At 39.1% G+C, this 19,348-nt stretch overlaps 1 protein-coding gene across 1 annotated transcript in view; it reads left to right on the top strand.

Moving 5' to 3' along the window:
• Nucleotides 1–19,348, top strand: part of GRID2 (glutamate receptor, ionotropic, delta 2) — a 228,769-nt gene that overhangs the window by 96,532 nt on the left and 112,889 nt on the right. The window contains exon 8 of the mRNA XM_009696005.1: nucleotides 5,289–5,601. Within this exon, the coding sequence (XP_009694307.1) occupies nucleotides 5,289–5,601 (313 nt within the window). The remainder of the gene's footprint in view (nucleotides 1–5,288; nucleotides 5,602–19,348) is intronic.

Here is a 19,348-nt window from a genome sequence, read left to right as displayed (position 1 = left end):
TGTCCCCTTAGTAGGCAGGGACTCATATAACTCTAATAACACACTTAAGGTGGTAACCACTTAGATCTGTAAATAGATGTCATGACTGGAACAGATTTACCAGTCTGCTACAATTTTGCTGTAAATGAGTCTTAATAGATATTAAATCTCTCTGTATGGTCAGAAAGTATGAAGAGTTAATGGAACTGCATTTGGAATTCAAAAAACAGGTTTTCTCAATACTATGGCAGTGTATAATTTTTTATCTTCCTTACCCCTTATATTATTAACAGTAAAGGTTCACTGTGTCCTTCTCTCCCATTCTCTGTCCCTCTTAAGGCCAAAGAGAACCCCTGGGCGAGCAGCCAGTGTGTATCTACCCCTTACCAAGTGCAAGCTGTTCTTGAAAGGCTGCTTTCTTATTTACTGTGAACTGAGTTCTGCTCCCAGAACTCAAATATCTATCTGCTTGGCAACTTTGTAAGGGGAAGCAAAGGAGCAGAGAATAGTTTTAAATTAAAGGTCTAACCTGTTTAAAACAAAGCGTTTCCTTGTTTTCCCAACCAAGTCTTACATGATAGTCTGGCCAACACGTGGAGGAAATCCAGAAACAGAGAAAGTGCTCTTTGCCTGTCACTGCATGAGCCAGAAACGAGTTGGGAACAATGTATTTCTGCAAAAGACAAGGCCTGCTCAGGGGTAATGGAAAATAGCTGCCTTCTCTTTTTGAGTGCATCTCATTGAGAAGGATGTCTGTGGCCACTATGGAAGACGCGCCATATGAAATGGCGGTTGCTGTAGCAAGCACATAATATCTGTGTTCAAGATCAATACATGCTGTTTGCATTAACCTGATTCAGCGTGCAGCGAGCCCTGATGCAGACCCTGGTATCGGTGAGAGCAGTCCCCGGCTCCTCTCGTGGGCAGCAGCCCTCCTTGAGCTGCAGTGCAGGGCAGAAGTCCTGCGGTGCCAAGTACATGCCCTAGGTCCACAGCTGGCATCACAGACATGATATCATGCCAAGTTCACTCTGTTCCAGCTTTCAAGACAAGGTCCCTGTTGGCTGCTAAAATAGGAGCTGGAATCAGCAGATCAAAGCAACTGGTCTTTAATTTGAATTTGGAAACTGATTCAAGCCTTCTCTCCTTTGATTGTTAAGACCTATACTAGGTACATCCCTTGCTCCATACACCACCTCCTGTCAAAGTAAACTGAGTATAACCATCCTATGGAAAGGCTTCTGTTTGCTGAGCGCCTGAACCAGGTGGTCTACAGAGGATAAATGCTCTTTGAGAGAAGCACATGGTGCTCTTGCCCCTCTCCTGTCAAATGACCATGGCTTTCAGTGCATCCTGCAGAGCTTCAGCTCACAGACAGGATTAGTTCAGAGAGCAGCAGCTTTGTGTGGAGAGGCTAAAGCCATCTCAGGGGAGCAACAGTTAACTGCAAATCTTTCTTTTGCTGTTAGTTATCTGTGTCTTTTCACAGCACTTCCTTTAGTTGCCCTCAAGTCCGCGTTACCAGGGGGATAAGCCTGTGTGATGGGCAAGAGAAGTGGCTGATGCTGCTTCTGGGGGAGGACAGAGGCTTCCCAACATGGCTCCGGACTGCCCGGTGGTATTCACGTTTTTTTCCAATGAGGGGCCATCAGGAAGCAAATAGCAGGGAAAACTGCCTAAGTCCACTTAGGTCCATCAGAAAAGGAAAACTAAATACATGCCTAAATATTTCTAGGAGAAACTGCAAGCCAAGTAGAAACCTCTTATGAGGCTCTTTTTTTATGCATCTTTCAAAGGGTAGTAGTGTAGGAAGGAAGAAGGCATACACGGAGGACAAAATGAGAAGAAAAACTAACAGCTTGAATAAAAGGAGAATTATTTGGATGTATGTGTGTTAACTTGAGCAAAAATGTGTCTCTGATTAATTTTTGCATGTCCATATTAATAACTTCGTAACATGTGCGACTGCAGTTTATTGCTTCCAGCATTTGTTGAAACTTGATTTAACATTGAAAATGGATAAAATGAAAGGCCTCACAGGAACAATTTAAAGTAGTTTCATTTATTTTCCCTGTTCTTGATCATGAACCACAGGAATCATCATAAGATTGCTTTCTATGTGTACGAGATGTGCTTGCTTAAACAATAGCATAGGGGCATTTCAGAGATTTCTAGGCTTCGCTGATGAGCTGGTTCTGTGACACCAGTAACAATGCTATCAGACCCATTTGGTCGTTTATTGTGGATTTTCTGATTCTGGTAATGCTCTACAATGACCTCAGGAGAACAGCTGTTAAGGAATACAAATTCCTAAGCAGGTCACGTAAAGAAAAATAATGCCCTCTGCTGTTTTTTTCAGTCAGGCAGTTTCAGGAGTCACAGTTTCATTCATCAGAAATGTGTTAGACATCTAAGAGGCTGATAGTTGGTTGATTTTGGCACTGCAAAAACTTAGTGAGTGGAGTTTTACATGTTTATCATTCAGATTGGCAGCTTTATATCTAAATATTGATATAATTGCGTGCATTTGCCTTTCTGTCTCAGAAGCACTAAGTGAACCTTGACTTCTTCAAACTCATGTCTTCTCTGATCCAATATGACATGTTAGTGACAAACATTGACATGTTTTCATCTTCCAATTTTGATGCAAGTTGACAGAATCTATATGTAATTAAGAATACTCACTATCGGTAGATCAACTGTTAAGTTAGGCTTAAGCTTGGTTTTGTGCAAAACACAGAGTTTTCTGGTAAACTGATGTTTATAGTTCAGGTTATAAGTTAAGAATATGAGTTGTCATGTTTCAGTGTAACTTTTTTTTTTTTTAAAAAAACAACTAAACACAGGAGTGCTGAGGAGTCAGGACTTGTCTCTCTCCTTTCTATTTTTTACTTTACTAGCACTCTTTAATCACAGGACATAATTATATCATGATTGCTGCTGCAGTACAACAAAGGAAATGCACCATTTCCATTAGGACAACATTGTTCCTCTGTCGTAGCTGGCCGATAACCAGAGTGGAACCATAATGCTGGGGAATTTGGAGAGGCTGCTCTCCAGAGATGTAAAATAGAAGTAGTATTTCCACAAATACCACATACTGTGCTTTTTCATGCAATACCCTTCAATGTATTTCACGGAGAAATATTTTACTCTTAAAAAAAGAAGCAGGAAGAAATTCTATTAGTCGTTCGGTTTTACAGCAATCTATTATTTGGTAAAAGTATCTTTACTTATGTATATTGCTTTTCAGTGGTGAATCTTTAAAAATCTTACAAATACAACTTGAATTACCACCTTACAGTGATCTAGTGTGGTAGGGAAGTATTTTAGTAACATGCTGGTAATTAATAACACAGCTAAAATTAAACAGCAGGGGCTAAGCCTAGTGCTTTTTGCTTCTGTGTGTCCTCCTCTAAATTCCTATTTTGCTTTTTGATATACATTCAGGAAAAAAAAAACCCTATTCTTTAAATATAAATATATTTTCTTTTTTGACAACTATTGGTATAGAGCATTGGACTTTTACATTTGTAAATTTTTTTTAAAAATACATTTATATTCACAATTTTGGAAAACAATTCAAATGATGCCTACTTTGCAACTTGCTCACTGGAGCTAGGACTTAGCCGTTAGCAGATACTGTGAATCACCCGTGTCACTTATTGACCAGAAGTTTTATAATCTGAGAATAGAAACTCATGATCTGAATGTTTCTATGGACAATTCTGATGAAATTTTTACTTGGACTACTGACTGAGTTTGCTGCTGCCCATGGGCAAAGTGTAGTTAAATCATCACTCACAAAAAATTGTTAGGAAGGGACATGAAGTGATTTCATGAAGCCATGCTTTCAGCTGTGCACATCAACACAGCTTCACTTAAGATACTAGAGAATCTAGCCCACAAATTAAAGCTGAAGCTTTAATTCATGGCTTTTAAGCAAATCAATATTTTCAAACATTTTTTGTCCAAATCATCAGGCCTCCAGCTATCTTCTGCCACTTTCTCAAGCCAGTGAACAATTAATATAAAGTAACATCATTTGAACAGAAGTCTTAAGTGCGCTGTGATTAAAAGTATGTTTGTACCATGGACTGCAAAGTGTTTGGCAGATGGTATTAAAAAAGCCCAGATGACCTGCAAATTTGATTCTAATGATTTTCAGCTGCCATACTTTTCCACTTAATATTTCACATCACAGTTCTAAGGAACTAGTAATCTCTGCCTTCTATGGGCAAGAAGAAAGAAATTCAAGAGAGTTAATAAAATTTGACATAGTACTTTCAAGCCTCTGTGCTCTCCTCACCCCCATCCAAAGGACCACACACTGCTTTAGGCAGAACAGAAAAGGATTAAATCAAACTAGTAGCAGCTTAAAGTATTTTAAGTATTCCTTTTCATATTAAAATATCTAGGATTTACAGTATTTTTGTTCAGTATTTGGGCTTTTTTAAATTGTGTTAATGTGGCTGCTTTAAATACCTTTTCTTGTTTTCACCGCAGTTCTAATTCTACTTGTAAAAAGTAAAATAGCACCTGCTGTAGTTGCACCTGGTGTCTCTGGAGACCTAATACCCAGGCATGCTGTGAAATACAATGACTAGATCAAGGAATGTTATTGATCCTCTTCTCATCTGAAATGGCTTCTTTAAATTACAAAAAATGTATATGGCACAAAGCAAGTCCAAGGTAGCCGCAGGACAGGTTGGCATAGAGAGGAATTACTTAGCAGGAGGATATAGAGAAATTAATAGTAAAGGAACTGCATGGAATGTCTGCTCTTCTGCACTTCAGACTCTGCAGCCAAAATTGATGTTTTTCAGAATTTCAAGTGCCCCCAGTGCAGTGGCCCTTTGTTGTGATCATCACATCATCAAAATGTTGGATATCATGTGGCTCTGTCAGGGAACTGATTTCCTCTGATTGGAAATGCTATACGCAAGGTCTGCTTTTTGCCACAATGACAATGATGGCTTCAGTAAGCCAGGGTGAGAAAAATGACCGGCAACAGATTTCCTCCAGCTGTTATCTGCATTGGAAGTATTTTGATTCCTTGGAAAATAACAATGCGGAGAGCTAATGTACCCAAGTCGACCAAGTGAGGTTTGCTTTCAGAAACTAAGGCATGTGGTACAGCTATTCTGTTCAAGCCTTAGTTACACTTCTGTGTTCACATATATTATGCTTAAGACATTGGCGTTGGCATCTGCTTCTCCGTAAGTTTAGCTGCTATAACTTACAGAGGACAGCAGACCTTTTCTGTAGCTCCTACTTACGCATGTTGTTCTCTCTCCTTCTTTCCTCAGAGAGCTGATATAGGGATCTCTGCCCTAACCATCACCCCCGACAGGGAAAACGTGGTGGACTTCACAACACGTTACATGGACTACTCAGTGGGCGTGCTGCTTCGAAAAGCGGAGAAGACAGTGGACATGTTTGCCTGCTTGGCACCGTTTGACCTCTCCCTGTGGGCATGCATAGCTGGCACTGTGCTGTTAGTAGGGCTACTGGTCTACCTCTTGAACTGGCTCAACCCCCCACGCCTTCAGATGGGATCCATGACCTCCACAACCCTCTATAATTCCATGTGGTTTGTGTACGGATCTTTTGTGCAACAAGGTAAGAGAACGGAGGGAGACTCTGCCTCCGAGAGAAACCCTTTATATCCTCCCTATTGTTATAGAGACCTTCCTCTTCCCTGCCTCTCTCCCACAGCCCACAAGGGACTGGGAGCACTGGAAAGCCTTGTGCTGTAAGGTTTCTAAGACATTTGGCTGCCCAGTGTGGGAAGCATGAGAAGTTCGGAGCACTACGTGCTAGCTTGTTTTCATTTGTAGTTGCTATATTCTTCTGTGGTCAGACAGCAAATGTTGGGATTTGGCTTTTGAACTAAGTTTAGACTAGTCACCAGTGCTAAATGGTCTTATTGTATCTGATGTTCTTTCCTCCCTCTTCTGATTTATCTCAATTTTCCTATGTAATGTTTACACTCAACTTTCTCTGATCTTCCTGGATGGTTTCTCAATCCACTCTAGCATCTGGTGTAGCCAGGCTATTCCCCAGTTCTGTATATATACTCAAGTCCTTCACAATCTACCTCTTCTGGCAGAGGTTTAAGCATGCATCCTAAAGACATCAGAGACTACAGATCTTGGCTTGGTATATACTGCTTAAAATTCTGGTATACGAATTAGGGTTGTAATGCAAAATAGAATAAGAAAACATAGCTTCATATGAGAACAAAGAAGATTTAGATAATAACACTTGTCAACAAAACAGAATGAATACCTTCTGGCATATCCATGTAATTGTTCGTCAGTCTCTACTGGCACTGCAGGTACACCTATTTGTAATTGCACGGAGCATCTGCTCTACAAAGAGCCATAGCCACTCCAGCCTCAAAACTCCCAGATAGTTTTTTGGATTTTAACATGAATTTGGATGGAATGCTGTAGGTGAAAGCATCATATTTATGTAACACTGGCAACATGTAATTTAGAAATCATATTATTCCCTGTTAGAAACAATGAGATGACATCTATAAAAGCTAAAGTTATGCACGAAAATCATCATTTTCCTAGAAGGGAAAAAAACTAATTAACACTACCATCCAAAAAAAGAAGAAAAGCTGAAGCTGAGAGTTTCTGACCTGGAGACATCAGTTTTAAAACTATCATTTGCATTGAGCACTGATGGCCAGCTGAGGAAAGCTGATGAGATTGTTTCATGTTTGTTGTGGGTTTTTTTTCAAGAAAACCGAAGACTTCAGAGCCAGCTGATAACTACAAAAGTTTTTTGAATGTATGTGGGTGGGTTTATAAAGTTTTCTTTCTGTCCAAACTATTCCCAGTGTAATTGTTTAGGGAATCCAACTGTGAGAGAGCAGTTGGTCCTTTACAAAACTAGACTCACTACATCTGTCTGCCTGTTAGGTTAAAACTTGTGAATTAATTTCTTTACTGCATGAACGTGAGTAATTTTACATAGGTTTATCACTTGGTGTTAGCCTTAGCATCCCTGCTGTACTCCCAACATCATTAGTCCCTAAAAGCTTTATAGGAGACTGCCCAGCAAAGGTTTAAAGGAGGTAAAGTTAGCTTAATCACACACTTCAGTCTCATGAATTCTTATCTGAATTGTGTGCCTTATGTCTGTCCAAGTAAGTCCGTGTTGCCTGGTGCCCAGAAGTTTCCTAAGTCATAGGTCCAGAGTTAGTAGCCTGGAAGGGAGCGCTTCAATAGATGCTCAGTTAGCTTCCAAAGACAAGGGGTTTTTGACCAGTCAGTGAAAATGAGGGCTTAGAGGGAAGCCTTGAATTAAGGATGAAGATGAGGAAGAAGTTAGATGAGAAGAAGTAGGACCAGATGACAAAAAAGCAGAATTTACTGGGAAAAGCAAAGCAAAGGAATTTGTTGAAGGAGTTCTGCATCCACTCCCCATGGTAAGACAGTAATGAGGTGCAACTCAGTATTAGTAAAACCTGCTGGTGGGACATGGCAGCTGGGAGCACAGAGCTTGGAAGGTGAGAGGCATTTATTTACAGAGAGAGAGATTTTACCACCCTACCAAGTGGATGTTCAGCACAACTCTTTAGAATCCACTAGAATAATGTACAATAGTCACTTGGTTCCTACTGAGTGAGGGGAGGCTATAGATAACATCTCTCCTTCAAATGACAAGCAGGACAGTCCTTACTTTATTAGAAGGAAAAAAGACCCAAATTTAAAGAGCTAATATCAAAATATATGAAACTTGCAGAGCTATTTAAACATAAAGACTCAGAAAACCTCAGAAATCCAGTGCAAGAGAGTAAGAGATCCATTTATAATGTCAGCCTGTATTTCACATTCAATTTGAATATAACAAAAACTATATTAGCTGAAGCGTTATTGTTTACTAACCCTTGTGAATACAGACAAATGAAAGTAATTTCCATTGACAGGCTAACTGGCTATTGTGGTAATTTTGCTTCTGTTTTCACTCATCAGCCCTTCATTCAGCAGAAAAACTCTGCAGGTTTTATTTGTTTTGGAATAGCAAATCTGTTGCTATTAATTGTGATTGGCATATCTTAAGTGTGGCGGCATGGGACATTTCAAGTGCTGTCACGTTTGCTTAAGAAGTCTTTCAGCTGCTGATTTAAAACACGACAAGGTACTCATTTCTGTTATCAAAACATGCAGCCAAAGATGCTTTTATATCCTGCACCGACAGAAACAAAGCAGCATGAACTGAGGGTAGCTATGCTTTGATAGGGCTGGATTCTTTGTTTGGGGCTAGCGAGAGCATTCTGGCATTGTCTTCTCTTTCTTTCCTCTAGCTACAGCAAAGATTTGCAAGCACACAGGCTGGCTCCAGACCTGCCACGGCTCTGAAGACAAAAGAGGCCTTTGGTGCAAAAATACTCATAACCTATTTTGATTGAAACAGAAAGGACTTCTTTTGCTTGTTTCTTCTGAAATAGTTAAAATCTCTGCAGATTTTAGCAGGTAGCTTCAGTCCACTGTGTCACTTTGTATTTTCTTTCAGCCTTGGCTCTGCTGTTCTGATCAAATTCTATTGACGAGTTTTAACCTTCTTCAATTTTTGAAACATCAGAGAAAAATACTGTGTCATTGCCTGTAGACTAGAGTCAGCACAGACCAGTTCAATAGTTTTTAAGGCAGGTCTATGATTACTGTCATTCTTGGTTGCAAAATTTAAGTATTTTTAATTGTTTCCTTAAAGGTAGACTGAAACTTAATGTCATTGCTTCTTGTATAATTTAAACTTAGGTCTTGAACTTGGCTTTCAATTTTTTTTTCCCCTATGTTGGAGTGACCAGTCTAGGTACCATTTTGAGACTCTCATAATGTAGAGGTATATTTTCTCTCAGTTGCCCTTTTAATTTTAGATTCATTCATCACAGAGATCAGTGTGTATGTATTTATATACATTATTTTTGTATTTGTAAGATACATGTGATCTTTGATTAGAAGAGACAATATTGAGGATAGAGCTGCAATGTAACTGGGGATGCTCAATTAATATAAAAGTGTATAAATAGTGAAGTGGGGTTTTGAATTCTGTACTCAAGCCCTTCATTTAAAGAAAAAATGACAGCCAATGCATTGAAACGTTTTATCTTACTACCCAGTATACCCCCGGAATCTGTAATATACCGTGACCACTAAGAAGGCAGAGACTTTTTGGTGATTTTGGCCATGCCATGCTGTGGGTTATATTAAAACCAAATGTTTCTGGCTCTGAACTACTCATTCAAGCATGTGTAGTTCAGGTAACATCTGTTATCTCCGAGTTGTTTATTTATGTCTAAAGATGAAGCAAAATTATAGATTCAGACTGTGGAGGATTTCAGTTATGTTGAAATTTAGTGTCATGGCTTCTGAATTTGTTCTTTTCCACGTGCTCATCTTACAAAACTAAGTGGCAAATGTCTGTATTTTGCTTCTTTTCAAAATGACCTTTTGCCCGTTGGACAGAAAATGTTGTTAAGGTTTCCTTTTCAGTGGCTTTCTTCTCTCTCTCCCTCCCTATTTCCCCTTGCTTCTCAGTCTAGTCCTCACAGGTTTTGCTCTCTGCCTGCCTCACGCTGCAACTGGTAGTCACCATTGCTGTAGCATTCTTGGGTATCACTCATGACCCCACTGGTCCTGCTGCTCCTGCTCTTCCCCACTGACTTGGCTCCTCCCCAGGCCTCTACCATTATATATTCAACAAAGAGAAGTGCAAATTCCTGCCCCTGGGGAGGAACAATGCCGTGCACCAGTGCACACTGAGGGCCATCCAACTGATTGAGCGCTGGCACAGGTTCACAGGTTACCTGCGGAGGTTGTGGAGTCTCCATCCTTGAAGATATCCAAAACCCATCTGGACACGGTTCTAGGCAACTAGCTGTAGGTGGCCCTGCTTGGATGTTTGGACAAGATGACTTTTAGAGATCCCTTCCTACCTCAACCAGTCTGAGTGATATATTATAATGCTATATTATACAGTCTTTGCTCAACTTTTGTGCTATTCTATACAACTGTGTTTTTCTTTCTCTTCAGCCCTGGGATTGTTTCTATTCCCTCAAATTTTGCACTCATTAGAACATGCCAATGTTGGAAACCTGCCATATGAACAAGGACCAAAGGACTGTCGCAGAGAGGAAACTGGGTTACTAAAAACTTTACTAAAAACTTCATCGAGATTAACTGAATGAACTCACTGCAATGGCACGATGTCTATTTACACTTGCTGAGAACCTAGTTTAATCTCCTGAAGGTTTCCTATTAGCTTCCTACTACTTTATGGGCTCTTGTTATGAAATACTCGAGAGAGCACTCTGCTCTCACCATTACTGGAGAAAACCAATGGTTTAAGAAAGAGAAGTTCAGGATTTAGAGTTATTCCCAGCCCTTTTTGTGTAATAGATCGCTTTATGAGACAGGTGAAATGCTGCATCATTTTTACCAAGAGCTTGCAGAGGGATGTTCCAAAGGATTCCACTTTGAGAGCAACCTCTCAATTTTTGCTTCAGAATACAGTGAGCGTGGTTTAATAAGCTTACTTAGTGTAATAGAATTCAACTGAATGTAGACAAAATAATGAAGTTACATAGAAAACTACAATGTTTTGTATTTAATATGAAACAATAGAAAAACTTTGTCTCTCTCGTATCCCACTCTGTTCATTTTACTTTGAATTTTTCTGTAAGAGGAGGTATTTCTGAACTGGGTTGGCAAGATTTTAGATTATGCAGGTAAAGATGCAAGGCTCTGTTTCACTCGGAAATGTCGAAAGAGAATGACGCAGATGGGCTTTTTTGGTTTCATCGCTATAACAGGAAATACCTTTAATATGGCTGAATCATTCAAGATTTAATAACTTCTCAGTGATTGCAACAAAACCAACATTCATAATAGTTTTATAAATGACCGTAGGATAATGGATGCTTGAAGTATTACCTGCAAAAGTATTATTTTCTTCAGAGATCTTAATACTCTTGCTTAACCTAGCAAAGTTATGAAATGAATGATGTGAAAGCATCACTGGTGGGCCATTTTATTTATCCCCTTATGTTTTGGTTAGTTTAAATGCTGGTCACAACTGGAGGTTTTGATTGGTCATCAGTGGTGTCAGTAATGGCCAATTATGTTCATAATATCCAGTAAATGAGCAAATCTTACTGTTTGCCTTGTTTAAATTACATTTCATAAGAGCAATAAAATAGACCTCAAGCCTTGGCGCTTCTGAGTCATTATAATACTTCTTGGGTGCTTAAAGCTGCTCAGAATTCTCAGTCTTGTTTCTTGTATTACCACCCAAGGCGTGATATAATCCTCCTGAAATGCGCTGCCTGCAGTGTGGTGTTGCTTAATAAATTACTCCATCTTGCTTATCTCACTCTCAGCATATCAGCAGAAAGCCATTATGCTGTAACAACGTATTTTGTTAGTGACATTTTCTCTTAATTAACTGTACACCAGTCTTTATGTATTTAATATTCAGAGGAAAACTCTAAAAGCATTTTGAAAAAAAATGTGTTAGAAATCAATTATAACTTCACATGCGATATTTAGTGGTGAACCCTAATTCTTTTTTTAAGTTTAGAAAATCAAAAAAGATCCAGTACAAAGGCTTTAGGACTAAGACCTGGTTCCTAATTTGCACTCTACACCTGATCTGCTGGCTGACCATAGAAACTTCATTTAATATCTTGTATATCAGTTCTAAGTTGTAAAATGGTGATATTACCTATCTTCCTTCATAAAAACATGTTTTATATCTTCTGATAGAAAGCAAAACCTAAATGCCAGTCTCATTAATTAACGATTTTAATTGCTCTTCAAGCTAATGCCAGGTCTTGACATATCCCTATAACAAGGGAAACAGACTTGCTGAGCTTAAAAAGCCCAGCACTAAGCTGGGAAAATGAAAGTCAGATACCAAACGCATTAGGAAACAAACCAGTCTCCATGTTTTTCTAGCACATACACCAGCAGGTATATTTGTCATATTGTTCCACCTTTAAATACAACCCCCCCAAATTCTCTTTTTATTATATTAAATCTAGCATTGCGTATTAGTATGTATAGGTACCTTCATAAAGTCATCTCTCTGAAAGAGGTACTCCAGCCCTGTGGTACCCACGCTCCTTTTGTGCATGTCTCAATGGTTTGGCCAGCCCTCTTGACAGCGTCAAAAAACAACTAAATTTTGACAATTGTGTCCTATGTCTCAAATGTGTTTGGAAGCTACAGGTGATCGCTGGAACTGACTACGTATACTGAGAATTACTGTCATGTATTCAGTACACATTTGCAAACATTGGATGTAGCTTTATGTGCATACCACTTTCAGAGGTTTATTTGATTGTCTCTTTTTGAAAATGCGATTCCAAGGAATAACCATGCTGCAAGTAAAACGTTCAGTAGTGTGGGCATTTGCGTGATGGTGTGATACCACTAGCGTTAAACTGCCAGGGGATATGCTTGGCTTTTCCCCTAAATTGAAGTTAAGACTCAGGCAGTTCTGAGAGACATCTAAAATAATGGATTTCTATATCTTGTGTGCACCTGCTTGCTTGAGTAATAGCACTGGGTACATAAGGCAGTATATTTAGAGATGTTGTGTCTGACACACCTTCTGTGAGGAGGTGGAGAATGAATGGTGGTGTGAAAGCCCAAAAAACACCTTCATTCCCCTAGGACTAGCTCCAAGCCTGATTAATTGACTGTGAGAGGGCAATGGCTGTCTGGCTGTAGTATAAATGCTGATCAAGACCAAATGAGGCAAAAGGAAAAATAGAATTGGATGTCTGTGACATCTATTCATCTTTCTGTGCTCTTTCAAAAGCATCCTAAGGTGAATATTTTACTCAGAATAGTTTCTTTAATTGTTATGATTTCTAGTCTGACTTTATGCGATATTTGGGTAAAGACTTGGAGAAGTTAGATTCAGATTAAGTAATCGATTTTGACTTTTCAGGCTTCACCTGCATATAATACATATTTAATTGAGGAAAAGAGGAAGAGTAATTTAGCCAGGAACTGAATGTTTCTTACATGAAGGAGCACTGTAACCCATGTTTTTGTCTGCAAAGACGTTTAGAAGCTGAAGAGGCAAAGGTTACTTGTCCTGCTATTTGATTTTCATGCACAGAAGCTTATGCTTAAGTTGGCAATTTTGGCTGTTTAAGGTAGGAAGGAAGTGAGAAATGAGTTTGAGCTTTATTAAAAATACTCCCCCTCTGCTTCGATGACAGCAATTTCATCTACAAACTGATCAGCCTTTTTCAGTGGAGGATATCCAAGGCACCAGATGAACATGGGTTTAGAGGGGAAACCACGGTAGTTTTGCATTTCTTTTCTGGTCTGTGGGGAGTCCCTCCTCTGCAACAGCTGTGCTGGAGCTATATCCACCCATGCGGCCCTTCTTCATAACACCCACTGGTGGGTAGGTGCCAGGAACATTGCCTGCAAACTGTAAAGGCAGGAGTAGCAAAGAGGTTTTGAAGCTGCTGACAGGAAAGTCTCCCTTCTTCAGCTGTTGAATATTTTTTCCTTAGGCCTCCTGTGATATTAAGATGTGTATTAAAGGAGTAGGCCAAAATTGATATTGAAAGGAAGCAAATAATGATACCAAATGAATCTTTTGATTAAGTTAACCAACCCGTTGCTTTCTCTGATCGCTGAGATGAAGGTCCTCTCTCAGCAAATATGGGAAAATGAGAGCTGTTAGGGTTTTTTTGGTTGTAATTTTTATTTATTCAACTTCCCAGCATGCAAATTAAGGGGACTGCCTTCGCTACAGCAGCATCCTGGTGTAGGAACCTCCTGCTGCTTAATTTTTATTCTTCCCCTGTCAACGGGGAGGGAGAGATCATAAAGTAGGACTCTACCTTTTCAGTGCTTTTGAAGTTAGCGAGATGGCAGTGGGTTAAAAATGTGTGATACCTTATCTACCAGACAAAAACTGGGATGAAGGAACACGTGTGGTTTTGACTGAAGAGTCTGCTTCCCCCACACTAGGATAGAGTAAAGATAACAGTGAAGGGGAAAGATAGAAAGTCTTCTGCAAACAGGCTCTTAAGGAATGGTGATAATAACTCTGTTGAGTGGGAGGGCTTGTTGTTCGTGCCTGGATATACTTGCTAATAGAACATTTTTAGGTATAAGCACGTATTCCATTCTTACAATAGTTTCTTTCATTTCTGTATCTATCCCCAAAGAGGAAAATCCTCGCTATCCAGTAAAGTCATCTTTGAAGTCGCTTTTCACTTCAACAAATCTCAGTCATGATCTTCAGCAGGGTGATAGCTCATTTGGAGTAAAAACCAGGTTATTTAACTTTCAAGCATAAGCATTTATATTAGTGATTTTCATCAATAAATGACATTATAGCATTATTCTCAATGAAACTTAAAAAGATTAGGGTTTTCTTCTTTCCTCTGATCACTATGAACTGTCATAGTACTACTTTAGGTCATCTGAGTTTGAGAGATCGCTTTGATAACAACATTACAGGATATACCTGAAGTGGAATTTTAGTTTAAATTTTAAAATGTGTTATTTAGGAACATAATTACAGCTCCTGCATTAGTGATGATTGAATTCTGTAAGGTTAGGAGTTCATTGCAGAGAAGCACTCTGAAAATTAAAGGATAACTAGAATTAGTGACATGAAAACTGAACTAATGTATCAAAGATGTCTGTGATTCACTTGCCTCTGAAGTAGTCAGGTGCCACTCTTTGTTGGTGGGTGTTTGGAAATCTTGCAAGAACAGATTTATAAAGCATTTCATAATACTGTGAAAGTTCAAGCAAAAAACTGTCTTTCAGTATGTGATCTTTCTTTAAAATTCCCTTCACCCCCGAAATCTGGAGTCACAGAATTGTGTAGAGGTAAAAAAACAGATGATGGGGAAAAGTACTTTTCAAAAGGCGTGGAGGCTTTACTGGAATTACTGTTTGTCCTATGGTCTCACTGAATTGTCTTTTGGTTTTTTTGGTTCATAGTTGCTCAGTTTCAGCCAAAGGGGACTCTTTCTCCCTCATGTTCATAATGTCCTCCATGACAGGCTCTTAGCTAAAGCAGCACTTTAATACCTCATTAATGACATTGTTCAGTTTAATGCTAATCGTATGTACAGATGGCCTGTTTTCAGTCCATTGCGCACAGCTCTTTTTGCCATCCCGAAAGGTACTACACGTAGCACTGTCAGTATCCTATGGAAAGGCCACCACTATGCAAACTGTATGTGACAGCTTCTTAGCCACTTAGGAATATGTACCAGAGATGATAATTGTGGTTGATTGTTTGAGGCTTTAGAGCATTCGAATCCAGCCATTAGTAATAGGGAGACTGGGTCTCAACATCTCTTGAAATCTAATCAGAAGGTTGCCAGTGTGCAAGGTTATTTGTTAAGATCAGGTGCCAATATTCTCTAAAATAATAGCAAACATATATCATTTTGATGCATTCACAGTGGTTGCAAATAGTACCTCTATATGGGCATGCAGTTAGGTGCAGTCTTAAAAACACACACAGTGCTATGGAAGGGGAACCCCAGAAGTTCCTTGCGTTTGTTATACATGCACATTGAGCTGTAGTCTGTGTTTGCCTCCACATGTGTGTATGTTTATAATTATATCATGTAATGTTATTGTCCTATGTTGTAAAAGTAGCAACAAAAGATTATCTGGTCAGAGCTTCTTTTGACCAAACAGCTGGTGGTAAAATTGCTAGGCTTATTGCACAGTTTCTATAATTATGTAATTGAATGGTATTGTATTTGGTAACCCCTAAAATTAAATTTGAAACCTGCTAAGTCTTCTGATAAAACAATGCATTTCAGCAGCATTAATATGACAGATTTTGGCCAACTTATTCATTAGAGGTGGGCAGTAAGCCTCATAGTTCTAATCTGGTCATAGTTATAATAACCAAAAGATTTACTTTCAAATATCAAGACTTGCATGATATTTCAGCATCCGGATATGTGTAATGCTGCATCTAAGAGCTCCCAGCAACTTCACCAAATACAAGTAGATGCCTCCATTTTCAAACTTTAGCTGCAGTCATTACTCTTGCTTTGTAATGACAGCAGAAGAGAAAAATGAAATACACTTTTATGGTACATTTTCCAGAACTTTTAGAAGCGCTATAAAGTCTATCCATCCCGTGTCTCTGTGTAAATATGTTGCACAAGTCACTACAATGTACTGGCATTAAATTACCATACACTGTTATTTGTAACATTTTCTTTTATCTGTGATGCACTTTGATTTTCAACTGAAAACATAACATTTTGCTAATTCTGCAGAAAGACGGAATTTGACCACTGCAAAGTTGCTAAGATCTGAAAGAAGTCATGTATTTTGTGGATCTAGGCTTAAAAGCCAGGAATTAATTCCTAGAGCTCTTGAAGATTCATTCTGTACATATTACTTAATAGAAATGCAAGTCTGATTAATGTATGTTGTTGAAGTATCACCAATACCAGGAGAGGCTAGACCACAGCCATTTGCTACGTGGTGATATGACGTGCTTCCCTTCTTGACTTTTGCCTCATTGTCACCATTTCAGCAAGATAGGTGGAAAGAAACGATTTATTGTTGGGAAGGGAATTATAAATATACTGAAACTAATATGTTATGCTAACATCATTTTAATCAGGTAATTATTAAAGGACTGTTTGGCCTTTAAGGACATTGATTTAATGGGAATTAATTTAATGATTGAATACTGTTTGTGTAACATTATCATTGCTAGTGATGCAGAAAATTGGAATCTCAGCTCAGCTGAAAAGAGGTTTGACTTTCCATTATCACATTAGATCCCTTTCTTCTGGAATACAGTTATTAGACCCTTTTTTTATACTTTCAGTATATATTTAAATGTTTGGGTTTTATCTAAAAATTCCTAGGTAGAAAAAGTAAGTAAAAATGTTCGTCATTGTACTGTTTTCATTTTTAATCAGAGGCTTGAATTTCTGTTTAATACAGCCTTAAACAAAGTCCATTTGATTTTGATTTTGACTTGCTATTGCTTCTCCCATGAAGCAAATTTTCTCTGTTTTCATTCTCTGCTTTCTTCTCTGGAAACCTGATCATTATGCTTAGGATGAATAGGGATTTGGTTTATGGAATGGTTTTACAGCTATAAAAAAGCAGAGGCTTTAAAAAGTAGTAGCAGACAGAGTGCAGTTCTATCTAGATTATTCTGAGGCTGAATCCTGCATGGTCTAGTCACCGCTGAGAAATGATTTAAAAGAGACCCTGACCCATTCGTTCTCAAAATGGAAATGGTGAGCATTATAGAAAGCCTGTATTGAGTACCTGAGGATTAACACAGAGTTAAAGCTGACCTTTTTAGGTACAGCTCCCATTTACCTAAAGAGATTGTGTCTGGCTGCCCTCCTTGATTTGCCCTTACTAGTGCTATTGTCACGAGTTATTTGTCAGCTTTATAGAGCCTCTAACTACTGTTGTGTATAAATTAGATCCAGGGAGAAAAGGGGGACTCTGCGTAAACAAGTGATTGGAAGCATGTAGTGAATAGCTGTGTCTGACAGACTTTTGCAGATAGATTAATTTTCAAACAAAATTTTAATCAAGGATGTCTATGACAGTTCCTGCTGTATCTTGGCAGAGTTTTGCAAGAGAGTCTGGTGGCCAAATGATTAGCCCTCTGTCACTGGGAAGAAACCATTGCAGTAAAGACAGCAAGCTGGGCAGGCTTGGTATTTGAAGACAGAAAAATAATTTGACAATAGGAGTAGCAGAGACTCAAACTTACACTGTAGGTTGCTAGCCCAGTGGTGAGCCAACACCATAGTAGGCTGAAATGCTTTGCACTGGGTAGCACTAGCCCTTTCCTTGGTGCTGGGGCATTTTCTAGCTTCAGAGAACATGACTGAGGATCCTGTGTTTCAAGCAAAATAGTTTGTGAGTAGCTGTTTTGGCCATCTTTTGGGTATGTCTATCAGGTTATGTGTCAAGGCCCTCTGATCAGATTTATGAGATGAGTACACTGGGCCGCAACTTGATGAGGGCTTAGGGGCAATGCCACTGGTCCTTGATTAGTCCCAACAGTTGAAACCTCAGCATGGGTAATCTCTTCCTATTAATGAGGAAACAGGGCTGAGCAATGAGCCTTAGTATGCAAGTCAAATGCCAAAGGCACATCCAAACAGATGCACAGCAGTAGCAAATGGAGGATTTTCAGAGGGAGTTTGCAAGATATGAAATATAACTGGGAGGTGATTACTGGCCAGCAATAACCAAGCACGACAAGGTAGCATGGACATCTCTCTCTCAGATTGGAGCTGCTTCATACCTGGCCTCCTTGGTAGGAGGAGGTTGGAGGCAGCCTACGTCTACCAGCACAAGGCTGGGCATATACTCCGAGGTTAGCTGTCTTCCAGAGTTGTTGGTAAGGAACTATAAGCATGTATAAAATACAGCTTCTCAAACTCCTTTACAGATTTCAGATGACTAGGAGTGACTTGAAATAAGCCTGAAGGAGAAGAAAGATTGTCTCAGATATTGTCCCTGTCACATAAAGGGGAGAAATAAATGAGGAGAGGTTTCTTTCGTGGATCATTGCTTCCCTTCTGGGAGGGCAATGAGGGCAGTGCTTCCCAGCCAGCTGAAAGGAAGCAATCTTCCAGGGAGCAAGCGTAATGAGATTAGTTGGGGGATCATTACACTAACGACAACAAATGGAAAAGAGTGATTGTTTAGTCCAGAAGTAAGACATTAAGGGGAAAAAAAAATTAATCAGGGCACCAAATGACAAAGTGAACACATTCTTTAATTGCCTATAGACCAGTGCAAGAAATCTGAATAATAAACAAGAACAGTTGGAATTATGAATACAGATTTTGTCTTCATGGTGTTACTGAAATCTAGCAGGAACATATGACAATAAGAAGTGTGTCACTATGTTAAAATGGCATTAGGTATTTCAGAGGCATTGAGAACTTGGAAATAATTGATCTTGAATTGGCTGGAGCACAAAATAAGATGGGAGTCAATATCTGCTGTAGACCACCAAATCACACTGGAGTAGAGGATGATTGGCTCCTCTAGTACATATCGTTAAGCGTAAGGGAAAATGTGAGATATAATAGGGGCATTCAATCTGAACAATGTATGTTTCAAGTCTCAGGCTGCCCATGCTGAAGCATCTTGAATGCACATATAGAGCAGATGGAAAGAAAAAGGAATATTGATTGCACCAGAGAGTCAGAAGCTACAAACTTCAGGAAAAATTACATGGGGAGGAAGTGTACGCAGAGGTGAGTCAGAGTTTAGAACAACAGGAAGGAGGGCTTTGAAAATTTTATTAGGAGCTAAAGAAACCTTAATGATAATGT

Source organism: Cariama cristata, unplaced genomic scaffold (genome assembly GCF_000690535.1).
Source record: "Cariama cristata isolate BGI_N322 unplaced genomic scaffold, ASM69053v1 scaffold10292, whole genome shotgun sequence".
In the NCBI taxonomy this organism is placed as follows: domain Eukaryota; kingdom Metazoa; phylum Chordata; class Aves; order Cariamiformes; family Cariamidae; genus Cariama; species Cariama cristata.
This window is presented reverse-complemented; position numbering and strand designations above follow the sequence as displayed.